The sequence below is a fragment of the Hypomesus transpacificus genome, chromosome 3 (genome assembly GCF_021917145.1).
Source record: "Hypomesus transpacificus isolate Combined female chromosome 3, fHypTra1, whole genome shotgun sequence".
Lineage (NCBI taxonomy): Eukaryota > Metazoa > Chordata > Actinopteri > Osmeriformes > Osmeridae > Hypomesus > Hypomesus transpacificus.
In genome coordinates this window covers 1,115,721-1,138,173 of record NC_061062.1, presented here as the reverse complement: position 1 = coordinate 1,138,173, position 22,453 = coordinate 1,115,721, and the positions used below count along the sequence as shown (strand labels likewise).

General features: G+C 44.3%; 3 protein-coding genes across 5 annotated transcripts; all 3 read left to right on the top strand.

The window, feature by feature from the left end:
- Positions 1-665: 665 nt before the first annotated feature.
- Positions 666-7,107, top strand: LOC124486606 (delta-like protein 4). Of its 3 annotated transcripts, none has more exons than XM_047048337.1 (11): positions 666-1,135; positions 1,228-1,485; positions 1,631-1,688; positions 2,246-2,509; positions 3,162-3,222; positions 3,345-3,475; positions 3,690-3,859; positions 4,223-4,406; positions 4,634-5,372; positions 5,534-5,642; positions 5,759-7,107. In XM_047048337.1, the coding sequence occupies exons 1-11, from the start codon at positions 1,082-1,084 to the stop codon at positions 5,762-5,764; spliced, it is 2,034 nt and encodes a 677-aa protein (XP_046904293.1). In that variant the 5' UTR covers positions 666-1,081; the 3' UTR covers positions 5,765-7,107. The 3 variants fall into 3 exon arrangements, with proteins under 3 accessions (XP_046904293.1, XP_046904284.1, XP_046904301.1); XM_047048328.1 differs by having other exon boundaries at positions 4,187-4,406; XM_047048345.1 differs by lacking the exon at positions 2,246-2,509 and having other exon boundaries at positions 4,187-4,406.
- Positions 7,108-8,796: 1,689 nt separating this feature from the next.
- Positions 8,797-10,938, top strand: LOC124487651 (glutathione-specific gamma-glutamylcyclotransferase 1-like). The gene is made up of 3 exons (XM_047050072.1): positions 8,797-9,418; positions 9,547-9,582; positions 9,811-10,938. Exons 1-3 carry the CDS (start codon positions 9,248-9,250, stop codon positions 10,198-10,200), a joined length of 597 nt encoding a protein of 198 aa, XP_046906028.1. The 5' UTR covers positions 8,797-9,247; the 3' UTR covers positions 10,201-10,938.
- Positions 10,939-20,108: 9,170 nt separating this feature from the next.
- Positions 20,109-22,256, top strand: LOC124487527 (rho-related GTP-binding protein RhoV-like). The gene is made up of 3 exons (XM_047049916.1): positions 20,109-20,713; positions 20,801-20,859; positions 20,979-22,256. Exons 1-3 carry the CDS (start codon positions 20,491-20,493, stop codon positions 21,423-21,425), a joined length of 729 nt encoding a protein of 242 aa, XP_046905872.1. The 5' UTR covers positions 20,109-20,490; the 3' UTR covers positions 21,426-22,256.
- The last annotated feature ends 197 nt before the right edge of the window (positions 22,257-22,453 follow it).

The window sequence follows — 22,453 nt, the reverse complement described above, 5'->3', positions numbered from 1 at the left end:
AAATTATGCAAAAACGAAAGAAATTGTAATAAATGCTGTACTACATGTATTGTCTGTTAAAGGAACCTCCAGAGATATAGCCTAATACACCTATAACATTATCCTTAAACTATGACGTAACCGGCACGTTGTTAATCTATTAAATAATTCACCGGGGTAATAAACAACTTACACTTCCCTAAATGTCCATAACAACTGGGGCTAAAGATGAATGATTTGGACGCTGTACAATTAGCGTTGAATGCTTATTACATTATACAGCTGCATGTGCAAATGTATCACGTTTCTTCTTCATCTTAGACTATTTGATATACCTGCAAGAGTTGTCGTCAGGGACAACAACGCAAACTTGAAATCCCATGCAGGATATTTAGAGATTGCGGAGCACACAAACGCGCGTACAATTTCGAAGCGTTGGACTCAAGAAACGGAAAAACAATTTATTAATATGTCTATTTTGAAGTTTGTCTGATACAAAAGCACTGTTATTACGCGTGTTGATGTTCCACAAATTAAGACGCTTCGGTCAGAAGTCTTTCTGTAAGGGATGGTGGAGCAAGAGAACTGGGATTGGCTGCAAGGCTGCGCTAAAAAGGGGGCGGCGTTTACTGATTGACAGTATTCATAATGACAACTCAAGTATATAAACTGAGAGAGACGTCAAAGTCCCGTTCATTAAGAAACAGTATGCTCCGTCACTGATGTACTACCACATGTACACGGCATTATTGGCTTCAGAAGACGTGCGTTTCTACATGGTCGAAGCGCATTTGCACCGACACAACACCAAACAAAAACACTTCGCCGGCAGGATGGATGGCCAACATAAAGACAGACGAATGACTAATTTGTGGATATTGACGTTAATTTTATGCGTTTAACCTGCATTACTGGATAACAAGGTTTTTTCGACTTCTGCTGGTTACGGAATCGTGGAGCTGGGTCTCGTCCTAAAGGCTTTTGAATAAGGATATATTTATTTATCTTTTCCATTTATCGAATTCCCCATCAACACTTGGAATAGGAGCTGTTTGGAGAGAGCAGGTTACTTTTGAAAGGATACGCACAGCAACTCTGAAGAATGGCACTTTGGTTTTCCATTATCGTCGCAATTATTATAGCCATATCTACGCAGGTAATGTTTTTGCAGAAATATGGAATACCTGGGCAATTCAATAATGAAAAGTTTGTATTTGCATATGTATTTAAATGTTTGTATTTCTTTAGGTTCGGGGATCTGGTGTATTCGAGCTTGATCTTCATCAGTTTCAGAATAGTAGAGGTTTGCTGGCGAATGGAATTGCTTGCAGCCCTGCCTGTAGGACTTTTTTCCGTGTGTGCTTGAAAAATTATCAGAACGTCGTGTCACCTGGAGACTGCATCTTCGGCCAAGCTATCACACCTGTACTGGGCACCAACTCTTTCGGCGTAATGAGGGATGGGCTCAGTGAACCAATTCGTCTGGCGCTCAACTTCGCATGGCCGGTAAGACGCACAAGTTTGCTGGTGCCAAAAGATAACACTTCAATTAAGCGCTTATTGTTCAGACGCATTAAACTTTCATGCGTGTTATATAACTAATAATGAGACAGTGCACGCCCATGATAGTCATATTTCTGTTTCTCCACAGGGTGCGTTTTCATTAATAATTGAAGCCTGGCATTCTCCCTCAGATGATGAACCTGAAGGTGAGAAGTCAGTGAGGACACCGCTAGGGGGAGACACGTGCATTAGGGCGCACACCAAATAATTCTATCATTAAATAAAAATATTCACACACAACTTTTTTAGCCAAACTAAATGTACGAACTTTTGACATACACCTGGAATTGCAAACATTATGGGTTTGTCATGTGTTAGGATGTTGCATGCCAGAGATCATTTTTTCATACTCTATCTCCAACACAATTGAACTTCCTTTAGTTTATTTTTGGCGTGGGAAAGTGAGCAGGCATAAGTGAGGATATTTAGACCTTGCCAAAATCCTCTGGCGGCCTTTTCCTGTATTTTACACCTTTTTCTGTTCCGTCCTTTGGAAGGAGAATAATGGCTTGAACATGTTTTTCTGAAATATAGGAAGGGGACATTTCAATTGCTGTGCACAGCGCACTTGAACCACTTGAAAGAACAGCAAGCAGGCATTGATACAGTAGAATGTTTGTCTGTTTGTCTGACAGCGATATGCAAAGACAACAATGTTTTCTTTCCACTCAAAAACCCCAATTCTTTTTTTAAATCTTCACAGACACCACCAACTCGAATTTATTGATAAGTTATTTTGCCATGCAAAGAAAGTTGGGAGTGGGGCAGGATTGGTCCCAGGGTGTGCAGACCGGGAAGCAGACGGAGTTAAGGTACTCATACCGGTTCATCTGCAAAGAAAATTACTACGGGGACAGTTGTTCCAAAATATGCGTTCCGAGAGACGACCGTTTTGGCCACTACACCTGCAACACTGAAGGGCAAATATCCTGCCTGCAAGGCTGGAGGAGAGAATACTGCGAAGAACGTAAGCAATCCGACAGAAAATATGAAATTATTTTTTATATTTGTTAGGTCTACTAAAGAGTTTTGTGATAGAATGTCTAGTCCTACTATTGTCAAAAAACAAGTGAAAGACACCAAAAACTGAAAATGCGAAAATGGTCTTTGCGAGCGTTGCTTTTGTAATTGCGAAGGGACTCATTTAAATCGCACTCACCTAATCCAACTCTAGACTCTTGATTTGTCAGATATCTGAGCGCATGCGGGCATCATAATCCCGGGCTGCTTTCTGTGGGAGCAGCACGCGCCGGGTTAATCGCGGCATTATTATCCGCCACGCGCCACTAAATTGCGGGCTCTATTGTTGAACGGGAGGACAGCAGCTGCAAACAGGGTTCGAACTGCCTACCGATAACAATGAAAGCAGCTGTCCGCTTTAGAGAACATAGCATCTGCTCACCCTAACCAGCCGTTAAACACTAGTCTTGTAACCATGCAAAATCAATGTCACACAGGCGCAACAAATTAGGGCTTCTTTAGAAAATGGCCAGGTAACAGGTTAGATTTCACTAGAAGGTTTTTTTCTTTCTTTTTTTTAAGGTGAAAAAAATTATGGGCGTAATCAATGTAATGACACGTTTAAAAGCAAACCTTTTAACACATTGTCATTATTGCAGCGGTCTGCCTTGAGGGATGCAGCACAAAGAATGGAAATTGCTCACAGCCAGGAGAGTGCAAGTAAGTAAAACATCGCACATCATGACGGGAGCCATGTCCCTCACAGTACTTGAATGTACTTCTTTTTTAGTGTGTGAACATTAGCGCAGCAGCCATTAAGCTGCTGTTTTCTGGTCTGACAGTTGCAGAGAGGGCTGGCAGGGCACATTGTGTGACGAGTGTAAACGGCATCCGTCCTGTAAACACGGCACCTGTGTGCAGCCCTGGCAGTGCACCTGTAAGGAGGGCTGGGGAGGCCTGCTGTGCGACCAAGGTGAGCTCAATCAAAACACACAGTCAGAGCCAAACCTGCAGAAATCAACAACAAATAAATAACAAATAACCGTTAAATAACACAAGGGAGAAGTAGCCTACGTATATAATTAAAGGGGGGGGGGGGGGGAACAATTCAGTTTATACAACACCCTAGAACTGCAGGAAGGTAGAGAGAGCAGTGGATTGTTTTAAATACAAACATCGGTCAACAGATCTGAACTACTGCACCCACCACAAGCCTTGTGCTAATGGCGCCACCTGTATGAACACGGGCCAAGGAAGCTACAGCTGCACCTGCCGGCCGGGATTCACAGGGGTCAACTGTGACACGGAGGTCAGGGAGTGCGACAGCAAACCCTGCCACAATGGAGGCCGCTGCCTGGTGAGACAGGAAGCCCGTCGTTTCCCACAACACACTGCACCGGCTTTCCTGTTTTTGTCTTTTTTCCCTCAATCTGTCCAAACCTCTATGCTTTAGTAGGGAAAGGTTACCCACAGATAAACGTTTAGAGGAACTGTTGACCTAGTTCCCAGACTGTCCTGTAAATATGCTGTCATTTGAACCGATATGGAGGGGGCATGAGCTGAATGTGGCGTTGGCAACCAAATCTTCCCAAGATGCCTTGCAGAAAAACATCCCACGGCCTTTGCTGGGATTGTTTCCTTTGACAGATCAAGGTGATAAACTCTGTAACTCTCTGACTCCCAGGATGTGGAGAAGGGCTACAGGTGTGTGTGCTCACAGGGGTTCGAGGGGAGGCAGTGTGAAACGCGGGTGCTGACCTGCTCTGACTCCCCCTGCTTCCATAACGGGGAGTGCAGGGAAAGGAACAACGGGCGGAGCTACCTGTGTGACTGTCCCAGGGGCTTCACCGGACTCAACTGTGAGAAGAAAGTGGACAAATGTACCTCACTGCCTTGTACAAACGGTAAACACACAAGGGTCTTCTCTGTGCTTTTAGGCCTGGTTTCCCAGACCCGGATTAAGCCTAGTCGTGAAGTACAATTCTATAAAGATCTCCATTGAAAACATTTTTAGTCTAACTAGGTTCAATCCATGTCTGGGACACTGGGCCTCAAAGTGTTTAACGTTGGGGATGATTATCTTCTCGTGTGGGAGGCAGTGTGTTTACAGACATGTTGTCCTCCTTCTCAGGAGGGCGCTGTGTTATCTCTGGTAACATCCGCCAGTGCAGCTGCATCTCTGGTTTCACCGGCCCGCGCTGCGAGATCAACATCAACGAGTGTGCTGGTAACCCCTGCGCCGACGGAGCCACCTGCGTCGACCGCATCAACGACTACACCTGCATCTGCCCGGCAGGGTACGCAGGCCGCGACTGCAGCAGGGCGTCTGACCGCTGTGCCTCCACGCCGTGCCTGAACGGAGGGACCTGCAGCGGCGGAGCCAGAGGCCAGCCGGGAGCCTGCTTCTGCCCCGCCCACTACAGCGGCTCCCAGTGCCAGTACTACACCGTGCCTTTAGTCATCACCCCCAGCCCCAGCCCGGACACGGGGCCCAAGCAGCTCCTGCGCTGGGACACCGTGTGTCTGGGCGTTGGGCTGGTGGTGGTCCTCCTGGTCATGCTCTGTATGGTGCTGGTGGGACTGCGCCACGTCCAACAGCAGAAGAAGAAGGAGCGCGATGCCAAGACCATGAACAACCTGTCGGACTTCCAGAAGGAGGTCCTCCTTCCTACGCTCCAGGTGAAGAACACCAACAAGGAGGTGGACCTGGAGGTGGAGTGCCCTGCTGAGAAGTTCAACCACAAACACGTCAACTATCACCTGGACTACACAACCTCCAAGGTGTACAAGGATGACCATTTTAGTGCGGAGAAAGATGAAAACTGTGAAAAAGCGAGAGAGGAGAAGGTGTCGTTGGGCCGAATAACCAAGTAAGAGGACAGAGAAGAGCTGTAGACAGACCTGCCTGTGACCGGGCCTGTCAATGTGTTGTACATTTAAACCATGTTGAAGTTTGAATAGCATCAATTAACAAAATGGACGTTGGCCAAGTTTCTGCTCGGATGTTGACGTGTTGTATTTTCATTTTCAGTGAAAGGCTGCAGTGTAGAATATCAACGATATGTCCTCTGAGAGATTCAATGTACCAGTCTGTGTTTGTAGTAGCCCAGGAGAGAAATGAGTGTGTCATAGCAACTGAGGTAAGCTGTCACTATCACTTTCACCAAACACTGAGCATGTTTCTTTCAACACCATGTACTATTACATCAATCAGCATGCGTCAATGTAAAACTATCTTGTTCTCACCCTCCCTTAGGTATGATGCAGGGAAGGTATCGCTCTGTCGAGAAAGTGGATATCTTCTGCACTGTTTACAGGTGTGGAAAGACTGGGATTTATTTAACTGCAATTTGCTGCTCTTGAAAAACTTGATAACTGGACTGAGCCTGTGAGCTCTATGAATGCAATAGGACTACCAACCTTCGTTAGAATGTAAGGATGAAACAGACTGAAAAATAATACACAAAACAGACTCGCACGTTTGACCTTTGGTGTGATTATTAGGTTCAAGCCCTTGACAGACTTAGTCCAAGTGCATGTTTGGAAAACAGGCCTCTGTGTTCAAGCTTGTCTGCTCTGCAGCAGAACGAGAGGATTGTGTTTGAAGACTCTACGCATAATTGTGATCATGAGCAGCATCCAATCAACTACTCGCCACTAAGCCAGCAGAAGTGAGCTTCTTTTATTATTCTACCCTGGTAAAGTCGGGAAAACTACTGGAAACGGTTCATTTTGGGGGGGGGAACATTTTAGAACTTTGTCCATTTGTAAATTACCTTTTTTTTTTTTTTTACTTGGATAACGAATGTATGAAGCCCAAATCACACAGCCTTAAGAATGGACTTACAAGCAACTACAAAAAAAAACCCAGTCTCTTCTTGAACACTTTGCACAATTAATAAAAAGAGTAAGATAGAACAATTGATGCAATACTTGGTGCAGTGCCAGATAGTTCAAGATGAAGCTGTTAACTGTTAACTTGTCGTTATGCAACACTGCCCTATAACAAACACCAAGGACGCCTTTAATTGAAATTACTGAACCAATAATGTTATTTTTAAGATTAGCATTTCACTAGATATTTAATATTAAGAAGCACTGATCTTTCTATGTTTTATAAAATTATTTTGTATATAATGTATATTTATATGGTTAGACATCTGAAGTGTACAGTGTTTTTAATTTGGTGCCCAAGAAGTTGAATTTATTTTTTAATGTTGTTGGTCTTGTTTTTTTCTTGGATTCAAACAATGAACACATATCTGGTACACTGTTGTTTGTTGGTCTCATGCGATGTTGAGTGGTCAAATATAGATCTATAAATCTGACTAGATGTTGAAATGACCCAAGAACCTTCAGCTGAAGTTCATCACCTGGTGTGGAAGTGGCTTCATTGTCTAGATAATGTCTAGGTGCAACATATGAGTATCGTAACCCTTGACCCTAGGATAATGTATGATCCTGTGGAAGTCATTTTCGTCCCATGTGTTGAGAGGCATGTGTCAATGTGATGTGAAATCAATGTGCTTGCAATCATTCAGTGGACAGTAGTGTAAGCTACTGCTTAGACAAAAGATATATATTAAAGTCTGTATGTTAAAACGATTCATTCTTGAAACCAACATTGTCTGGCAGTGACACCTGTTTACTATTGTGCATGTACAGAGGACTGCTGTGGCCCAACAACATGGTGAGTGTAGTGTAAGATACCACATCTCTCTAAACAGGGACGTAACCACCTACCTCCACCCCTCAGACCACTGTCTTCTGACTGAGTCTGCCCCAGGCTGCCAGGACATCTTTGAAGATGTCTTTTCTATGCTTACTTCCCCAATTCCTACCCACCTACCATTCAATCTCACTCATTCATCTGTATTTATTCTGCTAACAATATCACCTAAACATTTGTCCTTTCCATATTCTTGTTTGCTTTCGGACACCAACCACAAAGCCACGCGTTTTCATTGTTACAATCAAAGCATCCTGTTTGTGACCACGTGACATCATTTCCTGCTTCCTGTCTGATTCAAATGTAAAATGCGCCAGCTATCAACATTCTACATATCATAATGCCTCTAAAAGTGTGTTATCAGAATCAATATGGATATTAGTATGCATCCAGGGTTCTAACCTTTTTCTTCAAATAATACATATGATAATACAAGATAATTGCGGATATAAAATCCAAGAATAAGGGTACAGGAAGACCGTAGGCAGAAATCCCAGGGGGGACACGACCCCCCCCATCCTGGGGAAAATAGGATTTGTCCCCCCCAATAAATCACTGTAAACATAAGGACATTTAAATCATATTAATAATATCCATTTAACATATTACAATGTGGGCTATGTGCTACAACAGTAATTTTTGTGTGTCCCCTCAGGAATTGCTCTTGAGAAAATGTCATATAATTGTCCCCCCAAAAATGTAAGGCAGATTTTCGCCAATGAGGAACACATTAGAAATGTTGACAGAGGTGTCCCGTAACCCATCACTTCATGTTGTAAAGTCAAGAGTTAACACTTGGGGGCAGTAAATTATACATGAGATGCCCTCAGTATAACAGAGACTAAAACGTCATGTTGCATACCACACAAATATAGAACATGTTGACAGTGGCTATGCTCCATTGTTTGGAAATCATAATGAAGCATTGAACTCATGTCATAAAGCTTTTTCTTACAATTCTTGCTTGAAACTGTTCAAATTCCGGCCATTATTGTTTGATATTTGTGTTCCCCCAACCCAATACCAAATAGTCTAACAGGTCAGAGGGAAAGGAACGTGCTTTTACAGGTTTATAAGATGTCCAGCCACAGAGATGCATCTAAAGAGGAGCTGACGCAATGAGCTTTAGAAGTACTGGGACGTATTGTGTCAAGCTAATGCCGCTATATATAGTTAATCTGATTTGTTACTGAGATACCACTGCCCGTTAGACACTCAAGGATATAGCGGGAGCTAATACAGTGACAAGTTTCGATTGACTGGGATGTCGTGACAGTAATAATACCAGATAGCTTATATACAAAACGTTCTTATAGAAAAATAAACACTGTACGAAACCAAAACCTACTCCTATCTTTTTTAAACACTGATCGTACTGAGTGTTACACAAAGTTTTACATATATTGAGCGACTTCCTTTGCGATCAACGGTGCATCGTGGTTCAATCATCGCGTGAAAATAACGTGAAATAAATAAACCATTTTGGACACGGGTCGAACCCGTTAACTAAAACTTTGCACGCGAGTGTGTGTGTGGGTTCATGTTGGGCCTATGTCTGTTTTTGTCGAGTCAAATAAAACAAGCGAAACTGTAAATCGTTGCCTGACAGTTCTCCTGCACTGCCATGCTCGCGAGTGGGATGGGATTGGTTTCGTTACATCTAGGACAGCCTCTTCTAGGATACCATTGGCCAAGAACGTCCCGTACTGTAGCGTTCCAAACAACAAGTACACGTGTCTGCACCACTGAGATAAAGTAGCTGGGACATTGAAGTGTCCTGTGAGCACAGAGAACGAGCCGTCCTGAAATACGCCGACAGAATAAGCACGAGTATGACTTGGCATTCTGGAGTCATGCTTGAAAATAGGGGATTGTAAAAAAACAGAAATTGTGCCAAGTCTAGTGCATTGGAATGCATAAGAAAGCAGAGTGACCATCATTAATCAAATCGGAGTTGCTTCACAAAAACTCATCCATTTGCACTTTTAAATCTGGCTGTCAACGAAGCGCAGCGCGATGAAGCTCCAGGACATTATTGCAGAGAAAAGCAGTCTGTGGATCTTCGGATATGGCTCTTTAGTTTGGAAACCAGACTTCAAATTCATGAGGAGCAAAGTCGGCTATATTAAGGGATATAAGAGGCGCTTCTGGCATGGAGATAATTTCCATCGAGGAGACAAAGACATGGTAAGGTTTTACTTTTAAATATGTGGTTTCAGTTGGTCAAACTGCAGCCACATTTTTGGCTTAAGGCGAGAGTAAAATTTTTCTGGATGTTTTTAAGGTTTATACTGATGTCTGCTCTCTCTTTCCAGCCTGGAAGAGTTGTCACTCTGGTGGAGGATCATGATGTAAGTGGACAGTCTGACAACAACTTTCAGTATTTAAACCTCAAGCTAATTAAACTACTGAATGCTTCTAGGAACTCAGTCCTGTTTCTTGCATCAAGGCAATGATCAAAATGAAATTTCAAACCAAATCAGTCAATGTTTCATTCATAATGTCTACAATATTTGATCAGAGTTAATTCTGTCTCTACCGCTAAAAAATCTCTGACGTCCACTTCCTGTCCTCCACAGGCTTGCACCTGGGGGGTTGCGTACGAGGTCACTGATTCCCAGGTGGAGGAGGGCTTGCAGTACCTCCATGTGAGGGAGGCCGTGCTAGGGGGCTACGTCACCAAGATGGTGGAGTTTTCTCCTAGAGAGAAGAGCCAGGGTAAGATACTGGCCCTGGTGTACCTCGCTACCTCAGACAACCCCATCTACCTTGGGCCCGCCACCCCGTCCGAAATCGCGGCCCAGATCGCCACCAGCAGGGGCAACACGGGCCACAACATCGAGTACCTCCTCCGCCTGGCTGACTTCATGAGGCTGTGCTGTCCCGAGGTCGAGGACGATCACCTGTTCTCCATCGAGGCGGCGGCGTTGGCCCTCCTGCTCTCAGCTGAAGAGGCCAACCTGCTGTGACGTCAGGCTGGACACCTGCTGTGACGTCAGGACACCTGCTGTGACGTCAGGACACCTGCTGTGACGTCAGGATGGACACCTGCTGTGACGTCAGGCTGGACACCTGCTGTGACGTCAGGCTGGACACTTTTGGCAGCCGGACGCCACTGTTCCAGACAGTCCCACCACATCAACAACACTACTGTGAAGACAGCATGAGACGCTCCGCTCTTAAACAGGGTTGATGTCGTCCGTGCTTTTTTTGTTTGAATGATTGTGGTTATAAATGCCTGTGAGATTGATAGATGAGTTTGTCGGTTACATGCTGAAAGTGCAATGATAACAGATGTACAGTTTATTTAGTGAGAAGGTCTGTATAGGCGTTCTGACTTTCTGTTGCAAAATAAAGACTCGTACCGTTTGACAATAAGCTCTTACATGGTTGTTGAGGAACAATAATATTTGATATTGTTACATGTCCAATCTTGATGGACTTTGGCACTGTATTATTCTCCTGAATGTTGTTTGAATTGAACATGCGGTACTGTTTTAAAGTCCATTTGAAGTCTTGAAGAATATGATTGTACATGCTTGTTTTTAACATGTACATGCCGTATGACTGTATCTGTTTTAAACTGTTTGAGATGTAGGTAATCTACTGTTCCATTTGTAGAGGCTTGTGAAGATTATTGTGTCGCTCAAAGCATTGTGTTTTAACATGTTTATTTAACTTTTTATAAAAGTTATTATTTTTGTGTATTTTTTTCTTTCTCATTCCGAATCCATTTGAATAAAAGTTCTGAAACTAAAATCTTTACTAGACCTTTTAGTATAAGCCACTACTTTGTTTAACATTAAAACATTTTTGTGGCCGCAATTTTTTTTTAACAAGCGGCTTCCAAGAAGGTTCCGTGTTAGGATCAAATATTTGTTCTTACACAAACAGTTTTCAGCACGTGCACTCACAGCATGCAGAGCACATAAATCAAAGTCTCCTGTTACAGGTATCACTGTACATGATCTCACCGGTGGACTCCTATATGGTGAAGAACAGTTATGTTCATGGCACAGTTCCAAATGAATACCATGACTATGCATCTAATATACTTTAAAAGTCCGGTAGCAGAAAAACACCAGACCATCCATATTTATATCGTATTTTTACTAAACTGAAAGACAAACTTTCATTCCTTTATAAAGAACAGAACAAAGGTAATCTCGTCAGAACTCTAATGTAGAAACATTCCTGCCTCTTAAAAGCCAACCGTAAAAGTAACGGTACAGTTATATCATAGGTTAAAGTTGGGTGTTTAAAAGCACGGTACACCAGTCAGCTGGTCTGTGGGTGACAGGCTGAGGTTGTGAAGAAACATTTAATGACTAACCAGCAAGTCCTGCTCCTTGTGCAGAATTCACACAGTGTGTTGACATTGGGATGAATTGCTGTCATCTAAACAGAGCGTGTTGCTCTTCCAGCGGTGGGAGGGATCTGTTTACTGGAGTGTCCTCACGAATACACACGAATCCCTCAGCGAGAGTACATTCTGTCCCTGGTAGACACCCACACAGGTGTGAGAGGAGCAGTGAGGAGAGGAAGGGGCAGGAGAAGGGCTTCCCTAGCCTGCGTCTCTGGAGTTTGATCACGTTACAGAAACACGTGCGCAACCAACCAGAATGGCTACATTTATTGATTTTTTTTAAGCCCGGTCGAGGTTGCAAAGAGTCTGCTTATAACTGGGTGAAAGTTCAGTGCCGTGAAGCTGTGGCAGGAAACATGGCTTTATGAGAGACGAGGTGAACATGTTCACAGGAGGGGGGAGAGAACCTGGGAATAGAACCCATCCCAACACTTCTAAGTCGGCTTTGACTACCACTCTGTGTTTGGGTAATTGTTGTTGTGAAGAGCTTTGAATATCCTCACATGAGAGGTTAAACTATCAATCAGATGACTCATGAAACTCACCCTGTTTCTTTACAATTAGGTGCCAAATCCTGCTGACTCAAACCTTCACCCATGTTTTGTTTGTTAAGTATCCAGTCTGCAGTCCAAATAGAATCATTACCTAACAAAAGAAGAATGTCCACAATATACAAGTGTAAGTAATGTCAGTCTTGACTAAAAGCCTAGCTGAATGAAGCACACACACACACGTGTCTACGAGGCTACTGCTGAAGCTACAGGTCTCAAGTTTCTCAACAGCCTTCGTCTTGCAGAGGCTCCGAGGGAGGTAATCTGGACATGCTGGTCTACGTATGAATGATGAATGAGGACTGTTATACAGCTTCCAGAATGTAGTAAGCTGTCAGCCTAACAGCTCTGAAGGACTTGATGATTAGGGCGAAGCAATCAATAAACAGACCCTCACAAAGGCTCTGTCGGCAGTCCTTGGAGAGGTGAAGAGTGAAACAGTGACCTTGGGGTCACTAAGCCACAGCATGGCCTGAGAGGCTTGACACAGACCATACCATCATCCCTGACCCTCCCCATTATCTCACACGCCAGGCCTCACTGTAAGTGGACATTAAAGACAAAATCAAAACAAATCAAATTAGATGAGATGAATCTCTTCATGCAGAAGACAGAGACCATGTGAAAGTTGCATTAAACCCTCAAGTCTTAATAACGACTTAGATTTAGAGAATGGTTTTGAATTTGATCATAACCTTCTGTTTGGTTTTGTGCCCCTTCTGTCTGTCTCAAACCCTCTCTGAGGTTATATCCCTTCTGTCTGTCTAAAACCCTCTCTGAGGTTATATCCCTTCTGTCTGTCTAAAACCCTCTCTGAGGTTATATCCCTTCTGTCTGTCTAAAACCCTCTCTGAGGTTATATCCCTTCTGTCTGTCTAAAACCCTATCTGAGGTTATATCCCTGAAAGAGGGAAACCCAGCCATTGTCTTGTGAACAGAACACACACACAGAACACACACAGAACACACACACAGAACACACACAGAACACACCCAGAACACACCCAGAACACACACCCAGAACACACTCAGAACACACCCAGGACACACACATCACATTGAAAGTGCACAGTGAGGAGACGTGGAGGATGAGGTCACATCCTCACATGAGGTCACATCCTCACAAAGATCCCAGTCCTCAGCCTCTTGCTGAGCAGAACAGAGGACGCACTCTCCAAACCCTTTGGCCCCGCTGATCCACCTGCATGCTAATGTGGTACCCAGACTGAACCCTGACCTTTCACCCACAGTGCGGTCAGCAGAGGCCTAAAGGTCGCCCCCAAAGTACGTTAAAGAGAAAGCGATTAGGGCCCTAATGGACTCCGGACACTTAAGCCCCCTGCCCCTTGATACAAGAGCCAGCCCCCCAGGTCAGACCCCTCCACTCAGACCCAGCTGACCTCCCAGAGGCCCCCTCCCCCCCTGGACATCAGCCCATCAGGGTCAGAAGGATCCCCACAACACAGGAGGCCAGCCAGGCTAATGACACATCAAAAAGGCTAACGACCGGTCAGTAAACCTGCCATCTCTGAGCACTCAGCGGATGAGCTCAATCACACTCAGCAACATTGTAGAACAGTTCCAAAAAATGTGAAAAGATTGAAATCATCTTGTGTTCCAGGGATATCTGGAGACGAGTTAGGGGCTGTGACGAAGCAGTCTGGAAAACACACAGCTTCATTCCTGAGATGCCTGCTCTTTTTTATAAGCAACAGAGCCACACATGCTGTTATATTACTTTCAATTAGTCGCTGTGTTGTAACAGAAAAAATGCATGCATTGTAACAGAAACCGCAGCAAAAATCCAAATCATACATTTATCCATCATCATCACATTGAGAAAGCCCTTATACATCCGTTATTCACCGTGAGTGGTCATCCTCATCCACACACAACCAAATTAACAACCTCTGGATCCCGTAATCCAATCAGTGTGAGCCAGGACTGGGGTCTGAACCTGGTCTGACCCAATTAGACCCAGTGCCAGAGAGCTGTCCAGTGCTTGGTCAGCCAGGCCCACCCCTGTGGTATGGCCCTTTCAACGCTCTTAATTTCATTTCCCTAATCTCATTTTTACTCAGGCACACCCTGGCCCACCAGGCTGGCTGAAGGGTGTTTGGGCCCTGGGGTGAAATGGCTCAGTGAGATCATCCCTCAAAAGACTCAGCTGTCACTGATAGGGGAGGGGGGGGGGGGGGGGGGGGGGAGGGGGAGGGGGGGGGGGGGGGGTGCTGAGGGAATCAAATCAACATGAAGTAGTGTAGTGTGTAGTAATCAAAACTATTGAGGCAGGGGGCTGTGGGTTGGTAAACACATGCTCTTTGTTTGCATTGCAGTCCACAGTGAAGCCCCAGGCAGCATGACAACACTGTCTGACCACTGTATGGTCATCCAGCTTGGTGAGGGACGTTATCTCACTCTCTCATCTATATCGCGCTGTGTTGGTTGTCAACACAAACCAGTCAGTGCTGAAACGGAGAAAAAACTGCTTGAGTCAACTTGTTGTCTTTCAGAGCAGATTGAGGATCATCCGACAGGAATCAGGCAATAGCGCCCCCTGCTGGATGTGTTGGCCGGGAGCAACGCTAAAAAAGACGAGACGAGGATAAGGAATGTTGTTGCCGAGAGACAAAGTGGAAAGACTTTGTTCGTGGTTTGGTGATAACATGCTAGCCTGGAGCGCTGCTGCATGCTAGCATAATTCATATCCATACATTGAGACAGTATTGCTGTCCCAGATGGACTAGAACATTTCTACTCATTAAAAAGTGTCATAACTCCATTTGAATGTAAGTATGACCCCTTACCCTCACACACACGTGGAATACACAACTTTTAGGCCTATGTAACATCGAATGTATTTTGGATGAAAGCATCTGCTCAATGAACACATACTTATAATCCCTGCTGAGTTAGCGTTTCCCTGCAGGGGTATTTACCAAAGAGCAGAGATCGTGGGCATGATAGAGACGGACAGCTCTGTTGTACTGTAGGCGGACTGTAAACACTTATGTACTACTCTGACTCACTTAGCAAATATCAAAAGGCCATGGTGGTTTCCTGCTATTTTTCTGGACAGCGTTTACTCTCAGGGAACAGGAAGGGGAGACCGTTTTTCCCACAGACTAACAGGGGTCGGATCTCAATGCTTTTCCACTGTTTCTAAGTCTCCTTTACAGCAGACAATGATGTAGATGCTGGGCCATTGTGAGAAAGGATCTGTGTTGATGTGCGGAGAGTCCTAATTACTTTATCAAACACAAAAGCCTTTTTTTCAGTCCACATGTCTATGTTATCAGTATTCAACTCACTTGGTAATGTCAGTTCATCAACAACTCATTAAACTAAACTGATTGGATCCCTGCATGCAGCTGAGAATACTGTTGAAGATTTGTGAAATAGTTTCATGTAGAAACGTATCATTTTGTTTCATATTTTTGGATTGAAGAACACGCAGGATTCTTCCTGTTTACCTTGTGCTCTTCCTAAATCGTTGCACACACACTGCCGTTCTGCCGTTCAGCGAGTTTCTCAGTGTGAGAGCTCGGACAAGCTTCTGGGAAGGCGGGGGGGTCTGGTCAGAAATTCTGTACCTGGGTCACCGGGGTGATTCATCACATTGTTTCAGAATATGAAATAACAATAACAATCATGAATTTTATTTACAGCTCGGTTTTCTTGACCCAAAGCGACCCCTAAGGTTCATACTAAAGCAAAGTCATCCGGTTTGCCTGATGACCTTGAAAAAGGGACAGGCACAGCAGATGCTGACAACCTCAGCATTGTTAAAACATGTGCAAACAGGTCTTTGAAACCCTTCTTGGCTTCAGAGCATGTGTGGCGTCGTGAGCTGTGGACAGGTTTGACAGCTACTGAAGAGGTGTGACTTTCATCCAGCAGTCTGTCTGCTGACGATAAGAGTCTTCAAAGTGAACAGCTTTGATCCAGAACTATCTTTGATTCACAGGTTAAAAGGTTGTTTGGACCAAATCTCCCTTAGAAGTGTCCCAAAAGGATCTAAATGTAAAACTGAGTAAACAACATTTCTGTGGAGTTTAATTACTCTAATTTTGTGTTAAATAATAACTGGAATCATCTGGTCTTTAATGGAATGCCTTTTGATGTTTGGTTGATAAGATTTCTATCTTGTGTTTTAAGAATATATATTTACCCATTCTGTTACAGAGCCGTTCTATCCTTGATACGGTGAATGTTCTTGAATTGTATATTAGTTGTTCAAGTCAAATACAATCTCCAATGTCCGATGCATTTTCAGTCCCAAAGAAAAGTGACCCAAAAATACCCATAATCCTCAAATGGTGTCCAAATCAAAATAAACAGGCTTCATAAACAACAATTTTCTTCTTCTTGGAATCACTCTCGTTATCAGTCTATTTTAGCAGGAAAGTTATTTCCTGAGGTGATTAATAAAATCACCACATTTTGGCAGGAATCAAGTCCACATGGTACGTATTTGTCTTGAGTGCTTAGGAAACACATTTGTTAGTAAATTGTCTATTGAAGTACATTTTTTAGTTGTTTACATTGATTAAATCTTAAAAGACCAGAGGCTTGGATTGATGTTGAGCTGATTGCATCCAAATACAGAGAAAAATGACACGTTCAAAAAGGAAAGTGTGAGATTTTCATTGATGTTGTTATCAAGCTCGTTGAATACCATGAAGAAAGTAAACAGGTCTGAGGGTATTGGAGGGAACGGTCATAACTCTGGAGAATCAAGAGGAAAACAACCTTTGATGACCCCAACATGTAATCTGACACTAAACCGTGGAAAAAAACCCACTCCAAAATATCTGGAACAGGATATTCCACTGAAGGAACCATGACTAGCCAATCATCCTTGAGCAGCATAGATCAGAGAAGAACCCAAGACAGAGTGAAGGTGTTGACAGAGAGAAAGGGATTTCAGCTTCCCTCTGCTGCTACAAGAGTGTTGTAGCAGGGTCAGCTGATCCCTGAGTTCGGGAGGTGTTCCAGGACATGCTCTGCTGGAGCAGGACGACGCTGACACGGGGGCCAGGGGACCGCAGGACCCTCCAAACACAAGACTACAGTTACACCACCAGCCCACCGCTTTCAAAGTGGAGACGGAAACTGACAGGGCCGTGGCCCGGACACATTGAGACAGATGGTTTGTGTTCACCCAGGAACAGCACTGTAACATAACTATGAGTTATGAGAAGCTCTCTAAGACTCTAAGATTTACAGTGGCATGTTACTGTAATCCAGGGCTGCCCAGCCCTGTTCCTGGAGAGCTACTGTCTTGAAGGTTTTGATTCCAACACTAATCCCTAATCCAGCACACATGATTCTGATAATGATCTGGCTGAGAAGCTAGATCTTGTTTGTCATAACTGGAATTGGAGCGAAAACCTTCTGGAGGGTAGCTCTTCAGGAGCAGTCAGCCCTGCTGTACTCTACAGGCAGCCCATCCTTTCCTCTTCAAACGATGAAGGAACTCAAAAGGGGATAGTTATTTAATGTACTGTGACTCTTCAACAGGCTGATAGATGGGTCGTTTGTGACAGTTTTGGAGCATAGGCCAGGCCCCCTATGGACATCTGTAGGAGGGTGGGATTAGCCCCCCTCCTCCTGGACCCCTGCCAGGTGTGATGGAGCAGGAACACAGTCAGTAGTAAATGGATGGATACAGACTGGCTTGGCTTTCCTTACAAACCAAGCTTTGATTCAAGCATCAACAACATCCCCAAATGAAACAGAGCTGGTTGTAAAAATCTATTAAAAACAGAACACAAATTCCTCTCTGACAGGAAAGAATGGAAAGAGTCGCTGCCACCTGAGTCCTATCTGAGTCAACACAGAATCAGGAGTGAAGGACAGGGGAGATCCGACAGTGTGATGGGAACCAGTCTGCCAGAAGGAGCCAGGGAGAGGTGAGCAGGGAGAGGCATGTGTCCTGGCTCCAGGTGTCTGGAGGTGGGCAGGGAGGGGCATGTGTCCTGGCTCCAGGGGTCTGCAGGTGGGCAGGGAGGGGCATGTGTCCTGGCTCCAGGTGTCTGGAGGTGGGCAGGGAGGGGCATGTGTCCTGGCTCCAGGTGTCTGGAGGTGGGCAGGGAGGGGCATGTGTCCTGGCTCCAGGTGTCTGGAGGTGGGCAGGGAGGGGCATGTGTCCTGGCTCCAGGTGTCTGGAGGTGGGCAGGGAGGGGCATGTGTCCTGGCTCCAGGTGTCTGGAGGTGAGCAGGGAGGGGCATGTGTCCTGGCTCCAGGGGTCTGCAGGTGGGCAGGGAGGGGCATGTGTCCTGGCTCCAGGTGTCTGGAGGTGGGCAGGGAGGGGCATGTGTCCTGGCTCCAGGGGTCTGGAGGTGAGCAGGCCTGTGGAACACACTTCTCTAACCCTAACCCACTACCGGCTTCTCTCCTGCCACTCCCCTCTGACTTCCCTCTCTCACATTGTGAGAGGCAGGCCACTGCCTCACATCATAAGAGGCAGGCCACTGTCTCACATCATAAGAGGCAGGCCACTGTCTCACATCATAAAAGGCAGGTCACTGAATCCCTTGATAGAAAGTGTTTGACTAGTATACCATTATGTGTGTGTGTGTGTGTGCGGGGAATGAGAGACCCATTAGATCTCATGGATAACAGCATCCTCTGCTAATCCCTGTCGTTCTATGGACTTGGCAATGTGGGCAAACCAGTATGCAAATCAGTATGAAGCCTATCCACCAGCATTATGACAGAAATCGTACCCCACATATGCAAATGACTTGTTTATCTCTTTATCACTGTCACACTGGACACTTCTCCTTTAACGTTCCTAGTCCCCGATGATCTGGCTTACATCGTATAATCTTTTAACACCACAGATTCTATTGTTTCAAGATGGGAACTTGTGTCAGTTACTGGGTTTACATGACACCGGATTGAGAAAAATTGGTTCAGGGCGGCTGGGAGAAGTATTTGGGTTGAATGAACCAACTGAACTGTACACAGGCTGTTTGGGCCCGAGTCCGTACGAAAACTGGTAGAGTATTAATGCCCTCTACTGTCCAGCTTGGGCGATGCAACCAGAACAATGAGTAAAGGAAACGCCATGATGTGGTCGCCAAATCCATGTACAGCTGAAGCTTCCTGTGTGTGGAATCGACCTTGGACTTGGGAACAATACTTGTGAATCACTGAAGTCACCACCACAGTATAGGCCCAGGTGATGGGATGAAGAGGGCATCCAGATGTTGTCTTCCGATGGAGGCGAATAAATTCACTATCACTCCCATTGCAGGTGGGAGTGAGCGAGAGGGAGAGAATGAAAGAGTTGAGGAACAACGGCAAACAGGAAGTGGAGACCTTCCAACACAACGCTTCCTCAGTTTCCTGCAGGCTCTGACAGATAAGGAACGCTGTCTAATTTTACATTTCCCCTCTAAATAGTTCCATCTGTCCCAATGCTTACGTGTCATACTTGGAACTGACAGCAAGAAAAAGTCCAGATGAAATTTATCAAAAAGGAAACGCAAAATGGAATGGATGCCGACAATCAATTTCAATCAATTTCAGGTTTTTTTGAAGCGCATATGCTTGTCAAAATATTCATTTAAGAGAGGGATAGAGAAAGTAGGAAATATAGCCTACAGCCCACCTTTAATCTACACAGTTGATCAATGGTGTTCCCCCCTAAATATAGGCAGACATGCATTATAGGCAGACAGAAATATAGGCAGACATGCATTAAAGGGAAACTTTTACTCACAAGTAGGCCTACCAGACAGCAGAGCGTGTTCCAGTTGATAGGATCAGGGTTGGCCCTTCCAACACTGTTATAGACCCGGGAGAGACAAAACCGTTGTACAAGCTGAAAGGCCAACATTGTAACAACATTGCCACCTACAGACTTTATATCACCATGTAAAATATCTGTAATTACATAGAAAAGCGCACCATATTCATAGTCGGCTTCCATAAGGCTATTTTGTTATTTATGTGAGGGGGTAATGAGAAAGGTTAATTTAGCCTCTAATAGGTTTTACCGAATGAACCCAAGTCCCAATATATATCAATAACTTTACAACAGCATCGTGCTATTACAATTGTTAGAATGCTAATTTATTTATCTTTAAATTCCCAGTAGCCGATCATTTTGTTTCTGTAGCAGTCACATGAATGGGGGATGCGCTGCTATGCTAAACCCATTTGTGAACAGTGATTTGCAACTGATTGAAGCGGTCGAAAGCCGGTACCTCATTGGTCGTCATTGTTCTTTTAAACCGAAGGTGATAGAATTTGGCTGAATGAGTCAGTGTACCATGTGCGCTCTGGTGTCCTGCAGTTGTTCTGCGGAGCCTGCTCGTGCTTCTACTTCATGAAAAATGAGCCAGAAGTATCTTTTCTAAATGCGAAAATGCCTCTTGGCAGTAGGCCTGCTAAGCACCGGATGCATGTCGCTCACGAGAAGAACAGTGAACACGCAATTAGCTGTATGTTGATTGGGGACGGTGCCGTGGGGAAAACGAGTATGATCACGAGTTACATCTCCAACGGTTATCCAAATGGCTATCAACAGACGGCTTTTGATGTTTTTACCGGTAAGTGTTCGAAAACAAAAACACAATCAGATGATCAAAGTGGTGGGAATTTCAATGCATGATCTGTTTATGTATATTTCCATTTAGGGCTGGTTCACGTTGACGGGATTCCATTTAGAATCCAGTTGTTGGACACAGCTGGACAGGTAATAAGTTTCCTAAATCTTAAAGAAAGAAGTATTCAGTTAGTTTACATTCATGATTGTATTAACTCCTCATACTACATGAACTGGTTTTTATACTATTCTTATCTCTTTTTCTCTAGGACGAGTTTGATCATTTTCGGTCCATGTGGTACGGGCAAGTAGATGTGTTCATCCTGTGCTTCAGTGTTGTCAACCCAGTGTCATTCCACAACATCGCCACTAAATGGATCCCTCAAGTCCGTGCCGTCAATCCCGTTTGTCCAATCGTTTTGGTAGGAACACAGTCTGACCTTAGATACGATGTCAATATTCTCATCGATCTGGATCAGATGAGGGTAAAACCTGTGGTTCGCTCACAGGCTGAGTCGCTGGCCGAGAAGATAAGCGCGCAAGGATATGTAGAATGTTCAGCACTGACCCAAAAGAACCTCAAAGAAGCATTCGACTCAGCCATATGTGCCTCTTTAAAGCACCAGGCTTGTAAAAAAGCTCATAAGTTAAAACTCCTGGACCGGGCTAAGACTTTCTCAGGTGTTGGATGGAAGAAGTTGTTTTGCTTCATCTGATTGGTCATGCATGATCCGGAAACACTCAAGAACTATCAGTGGGAGTCTGTTGAAGAAATGTGTTGATTTGTGCCACGAACATAAGGGAGTTAATTTAATGAAGATTCCCTCGGATTATAGAGCTGTTGATAAACCTCAGCTCAGGGCTTGATGAATATTTAGGGCGTCCATCCCCCACTGACAACCTCTCACTAAATTAATCATGGCAAGATTTTAGTATTCACACAATCTATTTAGACATCCTTATTTGAAAGGTGTCATAGCTCACTACCAGGGAACATGTAAACACTATGCAAGGCCTAACTCTCTATGCAAAGCAAATATCTGGGCTATCTCCATCAAACTCTGCATGTATTTATATTAAATCTCATGGTTTTACTCTGGGCTTAGTCATTAGGAATGTGTAGAAACTATATATCCAGTCATATTTGCCTCTTGTAGAGGTCTTACATTTTGTGTTGTCATTTTTGGTCAAATGCCCTCATGTTAATATTTGACACAATTACAACATGTCTCATGTCAAATAGAGAGATTAATAAATGTGCGACGTTAAGTCTAAATGTGGTTTTGTCTAGGAGTTGTGTGGGGTACGTATTAAGGTACTGAAACAGACTTACAGGCTACTATTAAAATGTTTACATCTACTTTAGATAGGCTACAGTAAGTGACAATGGCTTGAATTGATCAGTGGGGAAACCCAGGCCTTCTTCCAGGGGGGTCGACTCTTTGATAATAATGGAGGGAAAGACTGGGAGACCAGGGACTCCCAACAGCATTCAATTCACTTTGTCATCCTCAACTCAAACCAAGGCAATGGTCACCTGCTGTTGCATTGAGGTCCCAATTTACAAGACAAAGGTCATTGAAATTAGTGACTCGATCTGAAAAGCCTTCCCATTAAAGTAGTTCCTTTTAACTTTTTGTAACATAGCAAATTGGTTTAAGCCATGCCTTTGGCTGACTAAGAGGGATAAAGGATAAATAAAAAATAAATTGCTGACCAAGTAATCTATATCCACAAGCTGACC

Bases quoted from the DNA above. Each gene is read 5' to 3' on its own strand.
- LOC124486606 (XM_047048328.1), top strand. From the start codon at position 1,082: ATGGCACTTTGGTTTTCCATTATCGTCGCAATTATTATAGCCATATCT. The intron at 3,476-3,689 runs GTGAGCTCAATC...ATCGGTCAACAG, and splicing joins AGGCCTGCTGTGCGACCAAG to ATCTGAACTACTGCACCCAC. The intron at 3,860-4,186 runs GTGAGACAGGAA...TCTGACTCCCAG, and splicing joins ACAATGGAGGCCGCTGCCTG to GATGTGGAGAAGGGCTACAG.
- LOC124487651 (XM_047050072.1), top strand. From the start codon at position 9,248: ATGAAGCTCCAGGACATTATTGCAGAGAAAAGCAGTCTGTGGATCTTC. The intron at 9,419-9,546 runs GTAAGGTTTTAC...CTCTCTTTCCAG, and splicing joins ATCGAGGAGACAAAGACATG to CCTGGAAGAGTTGTCACTCT. The intron at 9,583-9,810 runs GTAAGTGGACAG...TGTCCTCCACAG, and splicing joins CTCTGGTGGAGGATCATGAT to GCTTGCACCTGGGGGGTTGC.
- LOC124487527 (XM_047049916.1), top strand. From the start codon at position 20,491: ATGAAAAATGAGCCAGAAGTATCTTTTCTAAATGCGAAAATGCCTCTT. The intron at 20,714-20,800 runs GTAAGTGTTCGA...ATTTCCATTTAG, and splicing joins GGCTTTTGATGTTTTTACCG to GGCTGGTTCACGTTGACGGG. The intron at 20,860-20,978 runs GTAATAAGTTTC...CTTTTTCTCTAG, and splicing joins TGTTGGACACAGCTGGACAG to GACGAGTTTGATCATTTTCG.